General features: G+C 34.5%; 1 protein-coding gene across 2 annotated transcripts in view; it reads left to right on the top strand.

Moving 5' to 3' along the window:
• Positions 1–11,574, top strand: part of LOC105300628 (hook microtubule tethering protein 3) — a 64,625-nt gene that overhangs the window by 18,833 nt on the left and 34,218 nt on the right. For both annotated transcript variants that reach the window (XM_023519841.1, XM_011372938.2), the window contains exons 5-7: positions 6,204–6,344; positions 7,883–8,084; positions 11,331–11,441. In XM_023519841.1, the coding sequence (XP_023375609.1) occupies positions 6,204–6,344; positions 7,883–8,084; positions 11,331–11,441 (454 nt within the window). The remainder of the gene's footprint in view (positions 1–6,203; positions 6,345–7,882; positions 8,085–11,330; positions 11,442–11,574) is intronic.

The following is an 11,574-nucleotide window of genomic DNA, read 5'->3' on the forward strand; positions in this document are numbered from 1 at the left end:
GTATATGGTTAGATTGTTTATTTTAGATTTTACTGATTTCTTGAGGTAGGCCTGTGTCACTATGACTTTTTCTCTTGGGAGTGCTTTTGCTATGTCGCAGAGATTTTGGATTGTTGTGTTTCCATTTTCATTTGTCTCAAGATATTTTTTTATTTCCTCCTTGATTTGTTCCTTAATCCACTGAATCTTTAGTAGCATGTTGGTTAGCTTCTATGATATCTATTATAGGTTTTTGCTGTCTTTTTTTTTTTCAGTTTTCTTCTTATAATTGATTTCTAGTTTCATATCATTATAATCAAAGAAGATGCTTGATATGATTTCAGTCTTGTTAAATTTACTGAGAAGTGTTTTTGTGGCTTAACATGTGATCTATCCTGGAAGATGTTCCACGTGCACTTGAAAAGAATTGTATCCTGCTGTTTTAGGGTGGACTATTTAAGTCTGTCTGGTCTACCGTGTCATTTAAGGCCACTGTTTCCTTATTGATTTTCTGTCTGGGTAATCTATCCATTGAGATAAGTGGGGTGTTAAAGTCCCCTACTAGTATCGTAGTACTGTCAGTTTCTCCCTTTAGTCCACTAATAATTACTTTATGTATTTAGGTGCTCCTTCATTGGGTGAGTAGATGTTTAGAAGTGTTACATCCTCTTGTCAGATTGATCCCTTTATCATTATGTAATTTCTTTCTTTGTCTGTTGTTATCGTCTTTGTTTTAAAATCTATTTTATCTGATGTAAGTATTGCTACCTCAGCTTTCTTTTTGTTTCCATTTGCATGAAACATCTTTTTCCATCCTTTTACTTTCAATCTGTGTGTGTGTTTCAATCTGAAGTGAGTCAATTGTAGGCAGAATATCCATGGGTCTTGGTTTTTTTTTTTTTAATCTCTTTAGCCACTGTATGTCTTTTGATTGAAGCATTTAGTCCAGTAGTCCCCAACCTTTTTGTCACCAGGAACCAGTGCTCCTATGAGAATCCACTGCCTGATGATTCAAGGTGGAGCTGAAGCAGTGATGCTAGCACTGGGGAGCGGCTGCAAATACAAATGAAGTTTCACTCACTTGCCTGCCGCTCATCTCCTGATGTCGACCCGGTTTCAACAGGCCACAGACCTGTACCAGTCCATGGCCCAGGGGTTGAGGACCCTTGATTTATTAGTCCACTTACATTTAAAATAATTTTAGGTATTTATGGAAATGACTTACTGTCATTTTATTAAATATTTTCTGATTATTTTTGTAGTTCTGTGTTTCATCTTTTGTTCTCTTTTCTTGTACATTGATGCCTTTCTTTAGTGATTCATTTGGGTTCCTTTTCCTTTATTTTTTTTGTGTATCTAGTATAGGTTTTTGGTTTGTGGTTACCATAAGATTCATATGTAACAAGTGTTTATAGTAATCTATTTTAAGTTGATGGTTACTTAAGTTTGATTGCATTTTAAAAGCATTATATTTTTTACTCACCTCCACCCACGTTTACGTTTTTGACATCATATTTTATATCTTTATCCTTCATATGTGTGTTCCTTAATTTATTACTGTATTTACACATGCTCTTACTACTTTTATCTTTAATATTCATACTGTCTTGGTAACAGATTGATCTACTACATTTACTACATTACATATTTGCCTTTATCAATGAGATTTTTCCTTTCCTATATGTTCTTATTTTTAGTTCTGGCCTTTTCTTTTTAACTTAAAAAAGTCTCTAACATTTCTTATAATGCTGATTTAGTGGTGATGAACTCTTCAGCTTTTGCTGGTTTGGGAAATTATCTCTTCTTCAATTCTTAATGATAAACTTGCTGCATGAAGTATTCTTGGCTGTAGGATTTTTCTCTTTTATCACATTGAATACATTGTGCTGTTCCCTTCTGGCCTAAAAGGTTTCTGTTGAAAAATCAGCTTATAGTCTCTTTGGGGATCTCTTGTAACTAGCTGCTTTTCTCCTGCTGCTTTTAAGATTCTCTTTGTCTTGACCTTTTAGCATTTTAATTATGATGTGTCTTGTTATGGGTCTCTGTGGGTTCATCTTGTTTGGGACTCTTGTTCTTGGACTCAGATGTCTGTTTGCCAAGTTGGGGAAGTTTTCAGCCATTATTTCTTCAAATAGATATTCTGTCTCTTTCTCTCTCTACTCCTTTTGGGGTCCCTATGATTTGACTGTTGGTATGCTTGATGTTGTCCCAGAGGTCCCTTAAACTATCTTCATTTTTTTTATTATTCTTTTTTTCCTTTTGCTGTTCCGATTGGGTGATTTCCTCTACCTTTTCTTTCAGCTCCCTGACTCATTCTTTTCCATCATCTAATCTGCTGATGATTCACTCTTGTGTATTTTTTATTTCAATTATTGTATTCAGTTCCGATTGTTATTTTTTGTATTTCCTATCTCTTTGTTGAAGTTCTCACTAAGTTCGTTTGCTCTCCTGAGTTTATTGAGCATCCTTATAACTAGTGTTTTGAACTCTTTATCTTGTAAGTTGCTTGTCTCCAGTTCATTTAGTTCTTTTACTGGGGTTTTATCCTCTTCTTTTGTTGGAACATATTTCTGTGTCTCCTCATTTTGGCTGTCTCTGTGTTTGTTTCTGTGAATTAGGCAAAACAACAACCTTTCCTGGTCTCCAAGGAGTAGCCTTGTGTAGGAGTTTCCCCTTTGTAGAGTGTGTGTGCTGGGTGCATTCGGCAGGCCAACTGGACCCAAAATGGGCATAGGCTGGAGGGAGACTACACCAGGGCCACCTAGGCAGGCCAGTTGCAGCTGGAGTGGGCTGTGGGGAGTTGCCAAAGCTGCTCTAATGGGCTAGCAGTTGCTGTACCTGTAGCCGGCTGAGGTCGTTGGTAGTCCTGGGGTCAGGCTGCACTGGGGCCACCTTGGTAGGCTGAGCAAAGTTATAGTTGTGGTGGGTTCGGGCCGTGGGAAGGTCCAGGGACAAGCCACACTGGGGTTTCTTTGGCAGGCCAGTTGGAGGGGGCTCAGACCAAGGGGAATCCTGGGGACATGTTGCACCAGGGCGTGCAGCTGTAGCTGAAGTGGTGTGATCTGCAAGAAATTCTAGGTATAACCCACACCAGGCCAGCAGTTGTAGCCAGGGCAGGTTCCAGATGCAAGGTGTCATGGGGGTCAGCCACTGTAGTGATGCCTTGGCAAACCAGCTGGAAGCTAGAGCAGACTGTTGGGAGACCCAGGGGTATATTGCACTGGGGCCCAGGACTGTAGGTGGAGTGGACATGGGGTTGAGGGGAGTTTGGGGACAAGCCAAGCAGCTGTTATGGGCCTAGAGTCTAGCACATACTCTGATAGCCTTGGCTGGCTGGCTAGAAAACCTGGATCATGTTCCTTCTAGTGAGATTAAGATGTAAGGGGAGTGCAACAAATGCCTCTGCCTGGTACCTCCGACAACAGAATAGAGTTCCCATAGCTCCCCTCCATTTGGCGAATGCTGTAGGGTTGGTGAATGGATTTCCTTTCCTTTTAGTCTAGGTGCCTGTTAAACCATTCTTTTTCTCCTGTGCCCCAGGACAAAAGAGTCAGTGATTCCTCCCTTCTGCAGGTCAGTGCGTTGGGGATGGGGTTCCGTGTCTGAGTCTTTCCCACCCTTTTCTATGTAGCCCCTCTCTCTCGCTTATTGTACAGAAGCTGTTCAGTTGTCTTCAGTTCTTCAGAGAGAGTTGCTCTATCTGCAGGTATAAATTCAGTGTATTTATGGGAGGGAACATATGTTCAGTGTCCTATGTCACCATCTTGGGCGGAAGCCTCTAAATTGTGTCCAGTGTTTAAAGCATGATTTTGGGGAAGTGGTATTTAGAATTGTCTTACATTTTCATTATAAAGGAAATAGTTCCAGAATACATATTGCAGTATTGTATTTTGAAATACTTAAACTAAGTCAAATGTTTTATCAATACTATACATATCTTAGTATTTTTTATTCTATGTAGTCAGATATGATATAAGATGAGGATGAATATTAATCTATTTGACTTTTTTCTAGAGATTTCAAAAATCCTGGCATTGCCCCTTAATAGCTTTGTAGACTTGGGCATGCCTCCATTTTCTCCACTATATTATGGTGTAATAGTATTATCTACCTTCTAGATTTTTAAATGAGTATTGAATGAGTTAAATATTAAATGAGTTAATATATGTAAAATACTGATGATATTGCCTAGTACATAGATGCTATTGTAAGATTTAGATGTTATTACATTTCTAGAAAATGAAATAAGAAAAAAATGGGGTAAAAATATTGGTAAGACAAAAAGTTGGTAGATAATATATTTATCTACCTAGAGAATTAACTGTGAAAAGTTCTTAGACTCAATAAACATTAAACGGGGAGGGGATGATTGTAAAACATTTGCATAGATCATAAATTTTTCTAGTAATAACTAGGTAGAGTCCCCAGGAAAAACTTACATTTATAGGTATATAAGTACCTAAAAAATTTTTAAGTACAGTAGTCCCATGTTATCTGCAATTTCACTTTCCATGGTTTCAATTACCCGTGGTCAACTGCAATTCAAAAATATTAGATGAGAAATTCCAGAAATAAGCAATTCATAACTTTTAAATTGCATACTGTTCTGAGTAGTGTGATGAAATCTCATGCTGTCCTACCTGGGACATGAACCATCTCTTTGTTCAGTGTATCTACCCTGTATACACTACCTACCAATAAGTCACTTAGTAGCTATCTAAGTTATCAGATCAGCTGTTGTAATATCACAGTACTTATGTTCAGGTGACATTTACTTAGTAATGACCTCAAATGCAATAGTAGTAATGCCGGCAATTCATATGTGCCAAAGAAAAGCTGTAAAGTGCTTCCTTTATGTGAAAAAGTATGTATGTGTAGGAAGAAACACAGTTTGGTACTATCCACAGTTTGGTACTATCCACACTTTCAGGCATCCATGGGGGGGTGGGTAGTCTTGGAACAGATAAGTGATGACTACTGTGATATTAGGGACTCATATGATGAAAACTTCTAAGTTATACATTAAAAATGTTTTAATTTATGGAGAGATAATATATTTTTGTGTTTTTCATAACATTTTGTAAGAATGCTATTTTCTCTTAAATTGTTATATAATTTGAACTTGATTCCCATTTGAATTTTATGTTCATCTAAAAATGTTAAAAATCAAGAGATTCCTATAACATTTCGAGAACAAAGTATAATTAGGGAGTACTTGCCATATCCAGTGTTGAAATATGTTATAAGCCTATGCTAATGAAAATAGTTTGGTACTGATGCAGCAAATTACAGACAAACCAGTGACACAAATGAAGATCCAGAAACCCATCCCAGTGTATATAAAAATGTGTAGTATGATAAAGGTAGCATTTTTCCAATCAATAGAGAAAAGTTAAATTATTTGTTAAGTGGTTTGAGAACAGTTGGTAGATATTTCAGCAGGAAAAGTTAGATTCTACATTACATCATATACCAAAATGAGTTCCAGGGAATTTGAGAACTTTAATGTTAAAAATGGAACTTTGTAAATACTAACAAAATATAAGATTAAAAGAAAAAACCTTTCTAATCATATACTAAAAGTGAAAACTATATAGTATAAGATTCATCAGTTGAGTTACATAAAAACTAAGAATTTTTGTACATTAAATATTTACATAAATAATATTAAAGGTAAATAATCAACGATAAATATTTGTGAAATGAGAGAGAATCTTTTAAATAAAGAAAGGATTAGGATTATGTTATGCAAAACAAATAAGAAGTAGGAACAGTATTATCCATTATTTTGGGTAAAAAAGACCTATGAATAGAAATCAGACTGGAAGATATGCTCCAAAAATGTTAATAGTAGTTATTTATTTAGATTATGATTTTTACCTTTTTAGCATTTCTGTATTTTGTAAATTTTCAACAAGGAATATAAATTTTATACTTAAAAAAAATTTTAAGTAAATTGTATCTGCTGTATTTTGAAATATATTATTTGATGTCTAACTCTCTGAAAAGAGGAATGATAATTAGTTGTTATCTTTCTACAAGCCTTGAAACATTGGAATCCATTTTTAGGATAGTTAAAACTTAGAATTGTAGTTCATGGTCACAAAAGTAGGAGACAGATTCAAGAATTCATTCTCATGTTGTTTTTATTTCCTTTTACTGTTCTAAGGAGAATTATTAGACAGTAAATAGTACTTTCTTGGTTTATTTTGTTTTGGTTACAGACTAGAAGCAGCCAAAGATGATTATCGCATACGCTGTGAAGAGTTAGAAAAGGAAATCTCTGAACTTCGGCAACAGAATGATGAACTAACCACTTTGGCAGATGACGCTCAGTCTCTAAAAGATGAAATAGATGTTCTTAGGTAAACAATCTTACCATCTCTGTAGAATCTCAGACCCACCATCACCCAGAACAGTTCTACAACCAGTGTTACAAACTCTAGGTTCTCTGAGCATAGCAGGGTGTTTAAGAGCCAGATTACCTGGGTTTAGAGCTCAGTGCCACAATCTGTTTAACTTCCATGTAACCATTTTTTCATCCATAAAATGGAAATAATACACTTACCTCTACCTCAGATTTACATGTGGAATTAAGTGAGTTTATATTTGTAAACACTTGGAACAGTATCTGGCAAATTAGTGCTATGTAAATGTTTGTCAAATGGAAATTAATCTCTGCGTATCACTTCATGCTTGTATAGCTCTGGAGCTTTTCTTATTACTACTCCTTTTCTTTAATTTTGAGTCCTCCAGTCACTTAGTCTTTCTTTTTCTCAGATACTGTCACATCCCACAAGGTTTCTTTCATTTTCTTGCTAAACCTTTTTATCTTCACCTCAGCTATTCTCACACTAGGCACCTCACTCCCCGCCACCTCATTTTTCCACCTTTCTACTTCTTGTATAATCTATCCTCTGTTGGATCATTTCAGCCATCTGTATTTTACATTTTTGCTCTTTGAGTACTGGGAACGAATAGAAAAAAATCACATAGTGATTTAGTTTTGTTCTACTACAAATTCATGATCTTTACTTTTCACTGGGTTCTTATCACTGGTCCACCATTCTGCTGCTCATCAGTAGATGGCTCTGTCTCCCGTTTCTCTCATAGCTATTACATAGTATCATAACTCTTCTCACCTGCATGACCATTCCACCCCATCTCTCCCATCCCTTAATCTCAGTAGATGACATTGTCACCTGCTGCATAGAGGAAAGAGGCCATGACCTCTGGAACTCTTCATGTCCTCTAACTCCTTCACCTCCTAACTCCCCTGCATTCCCACTAATCTTTTCTTTTTTGCTTCTAGAGTGTAGACTTGTTATCCTAACTCCTGTCCAGTGCTAATTTCTTCTTCAGTGCTCTAGGTCTCAACACTTCTTGATTACACAGGGACTGTGTTAACATCAGTTATCATTTCTCTTCGTATTTGAATTGACCTCCTTGACGTATATTTATGTTTACGTCTCTTATCTTAGAAAAAGAGAGAGACTTATTACTTTCTCCTTTCCTCTAGACCAAATTTAGATTATACATGGTAAAATTTATGTTCTCTCCTTAAGTCCCTAAAATGTCCCTGTCCTCTTTGTTCCATTGAAACAGCTTTTCCTATGGGCACTAATAACATTCTAATTGCCAAATTATTTGGATACCACACAATTTATTTTGCTTTTGTACTACATATGACTCTGCTGGCTACACCCCTCCCCCACTTGCTTTCCTTAAACTGTAGAACATTCTCCATTACAATTTTTGCTGTAATTTGGTCATGTTTTTTAACCTAAGCAAAAAATTAACCTAGAATCACCTAGATGTGTTATTTCTTAGAACTCCCTCTTGGTTTAGTACTAAAACAACTTTATAACTATGAATGTATTTCTAATTTCCCATCTCATTCTAGACATTCTTCTGATAAAGTGTCTAAACTAGAAGGCCAAGTGGAATCATATAAAAAGAAGCTAGAAGATCTTGGTGATTTGAGGCGGCAGGTTAAACTCTTAGAAGAGAAGAATACTATGTATATGCAGAACACTGTCAGTCTAGAGGAAGAGTTAAGAAAAGCCAATGCAGCTCGCAGTCAACTTGAGACATATAAGAGACAGGTAAAAGAATAGTAACAAAGTTTCCTACTGATGTTTTCAAGCAGGTTCTCCATTATAACACCTTGGCTTATCAAAATCTACTGACTTTTGTTTTCATTGTATTCTGATTTTTACCTCTGAAACTTCATTCTTACCCATCGCTCATTGTTCTTTATAGCAGATCCTTTAATTTCTTTTTATTTTTATATTTATTATGCAATACTTAAATACGTAAAAAGTAAAAGAATAGTACAATAAGTATCCATGCTTAATAAATAAAACATACTCTTTCTCTCCTTATTGTAGTAACCATTATGTTGTTTCGTGGTTTTCATTTCAATACATCTCTATTCTTTTGCTATATATGTATATGTATGTGTTTATTCATATATGTGTGTATGAAATTTATAATATTTTGATGTTTTAAAGCTGTATAAATGATAAAGTGAAAGGACTCTGCTGCAGTTTACTTTTGTTTGGTAGTATATTTATGAAATTTGTTTATTTGATAGGTATAGCTTTATTCTATTAATTTATATTGCTGTATGTCTGTCCCGTTGAGTACCTATACTACAATTTGTCCACTTTCCTGATGAACGATGGATAAGATGTTTCAACTTTTTTTATATTAAAAGATATGGCACTATGAATAGTACTAAACGTTACCTCTTTCGTACATGTGTGAAAGTTTTACAACTATATAGAATTTCTTCCTTAGAGTATGTTCATTTAATTAGTTATTGACCAGTTATTCTCTAAAGTAATTGTATTACCAACAAGACGTTTGCGTGAATTTCTGTTGCTCCACATCATCATCACCAACACATAGATTTTTAGTCATGCAGACACTCGCACCTTGTTCTTTTTCAAAATTGTCTATTCTTAGATCTTTTCTTTCTCTTCAGACTCCAAACCTTTGAAAATTGGAATTACATTGAATCTATTGACTATTTTGAGGATAACTGAAATCTTTATGACATTAATGTTCCTTTCAGTGAATATAATATTTTTTTATTTATGTAGGTCTTCAATATCATTTCGTTAGGTTTTATAATTTTTTTCTAAATATGCACATATTGTTTGGTTTTCTCTCGGTATTTCAGGCATTTGGTTTTTGTAAATGCAATTAGCAAAAGAAAGAATACCATTTTCAGTTTATTGCTCATTTATATGATTGAAATTGATTTTTTTTACATCGATTTTGCAACCTTGCCAAATCATCATATTACTTCTGATAATGTCTCTTGGGTCTCTTGCAGAAGTGATTTATTATACAAATAAAAGCAGTTTTGTTTCCCTCTTCTTAATCAGCATGTCCGACCTTTAATACAACTGTGGATAGAAGCAATAATAGTAGGCAACCATTTCTTGTTGATTTTATACAGAATGCTTTAAATATTTTACCAACATATGGATTGTTATAGTTTTTTGTAGCCACCTTTTACTAGGATAAAGAAATTCCATTGTATTTAAAATTTGTTCAGGTTGTCCATCTTAAATCGATGTCGAATTTAATCAACTATATTTCCTGCTCTTATAGAAAGACTCCTATGTTGCTTCCCCTTTCTATTAACATGATGAATTATATTTCCTGTGCTTAACCCATCCTTGCATTCCTGAGATAAACTTAGTTTGGTCACAGTGGATTTACTTATTGTTTTCACATTGTTGGATTTGCTTTGTTCATTCTACTTAGAATATTTTGCCTCTATGATTCACTTGAAGTTTTCTATGTCATACTTTCCTTATGTGATTGTTGTATCAGAATTATACTAGCTTAATAAAATGAGTTGGAGAAGTTTTAGTGTAACAGCCCTGTATACCATGAATAGTTGACAGGTTTTTTTGGTGGATACATTTTTTTCTCAACATTTTATTATGTAATTTTCAATATACAACAAAGTTGAAAGAATTAGTGAACTTGAATATGAACTGAGAAATTACCCAAAATAAATGTAGATGAAAGAAACTATAAATGAGATTTAAAAGTATTAAATTAAAATGGGAAATGATCTAATTAGAGTCCAGAGGAGAGAACAGAAAGAATTGTAGGAAGACATTATTTAAAGGAAAGGTTGGCTGAACATTTTTCAGAACTAATAAAGAACATCAGATTTAGTATTAAAAATAAATTACATACAAAGTAAATAAAAAGAAATATACACCTAGGAATATTGTAGTGAAATTGCATAATACACTAATTCTGTTTCTGATCTGGGCCTTAATAATACTTCTCTCTTTCAATGATAATATTTTCTTTCTTAACGTTCCCTTTGAGTGTACTTTCAGACCTGCCTGATCATTTTTGATGGTCTCTTATTCTTTTCATAATTTAGATTTCTTCTTTATTTTAAGTATTAAACCTAGTATTTTATATCTGATAATTCCAATCTGAAATCTTTGGAGGTCTTATTCTATTTTGTTCTTACTGCTGTTAATGTGTTTCTGCTGACTGCTCTTTCATTTGGCTTCTCTTTATCTTTGGGAATACTGGGGGGCGGGGGCAGGGGGAGTTGAGGTGGTATTCTTCCACATAGTGTGTGTTTTTTCCTTATGCCAGATTTTCCACAGCATTACCAACAGGGACTATTTTTAATCAATTGCTTGGCTTAGGATTTGCCAGACAAGGCATGTGGTAAAATTTAAAACTCAAATCCATGTATTAGCAGGTCATAGTTAGAAGCTTCAAGTTATACTTTTTAAAATCTAGAGCACTCATTTTAAGACAGGCAAGTTCCCTTATTGATTTTCCCAGCTGATGGATTTTTTTTTCCCAACCCACTTATTTACTGACTCATCACATTTTAGAGCCTGAGGTAGTTTAACAACCAAATTTCTGGGTTCCTGGCTTTGACAATTTCTACTTCATGGCCTCCATATGTACTCCCCACTCCAGTTTTAGCCCGTGAGGATTTCACTTTCTTGTAAACTTACCTATGCAACTGGATTCTCCCCCCGCCCCAGCATTTCTTATGCTTTATGCTAAAAGGATATTAGACTACCTAGTTATTTGTATTACAGGAAATGGAAGTCTTATATGGTCTTTCATAATTTTGAACATCGTTACTCTGGATGATCTAGGTTTGGAACCCATAGTGGCAGATTTTTGTTCCTAGTTAGTGCTCTGCATTCAGTTATGCTGCTGTATCATGGACATTTAAAAAAATATATTTGTGAGGAAGGGAGTTTTCATAGATCTGTAGAAGAGAATAGTGATAATTTCTAATGTTCCAAATTATAAAAATTAATGGTACCTTTCTATATTAGGTAGTAGAACTGCAAAATAGATTATCTGAAGAAGCGAAGAAAGCAGATAAATTAGATTTTGAATATAAGCGGCTAAAAGAAAAAGTTGACAGTCTTCAAAAAGAAAAGGATGTGAGTATATATATATAGTAGACATTTGGTTTTGAGCACTGCTAAAATTAAGACATTGATATTTAATTCATGCTTTGACTACATTAATTTCTTCTATTTATATATTTAAAAATTAGAGATCCTGTTTATTTTT

Source organism: Pteropus vampyrus, unplaced genomic scaffold, assembly GCF_000151845.1.
Source record: "Pteropus vampyrus isolate Shadow unplaced genomic scaffold, Pvam_2.0 Scaffold8, whole genome shotgun sequence".
Taxonomy (NCBI): domain Eukaryota; kingdom Metazoa; phylum Chordata; class Mammalia; order Chiroptera; family Pteropodidae; genus Pteropus; species Pteropus vampyrus.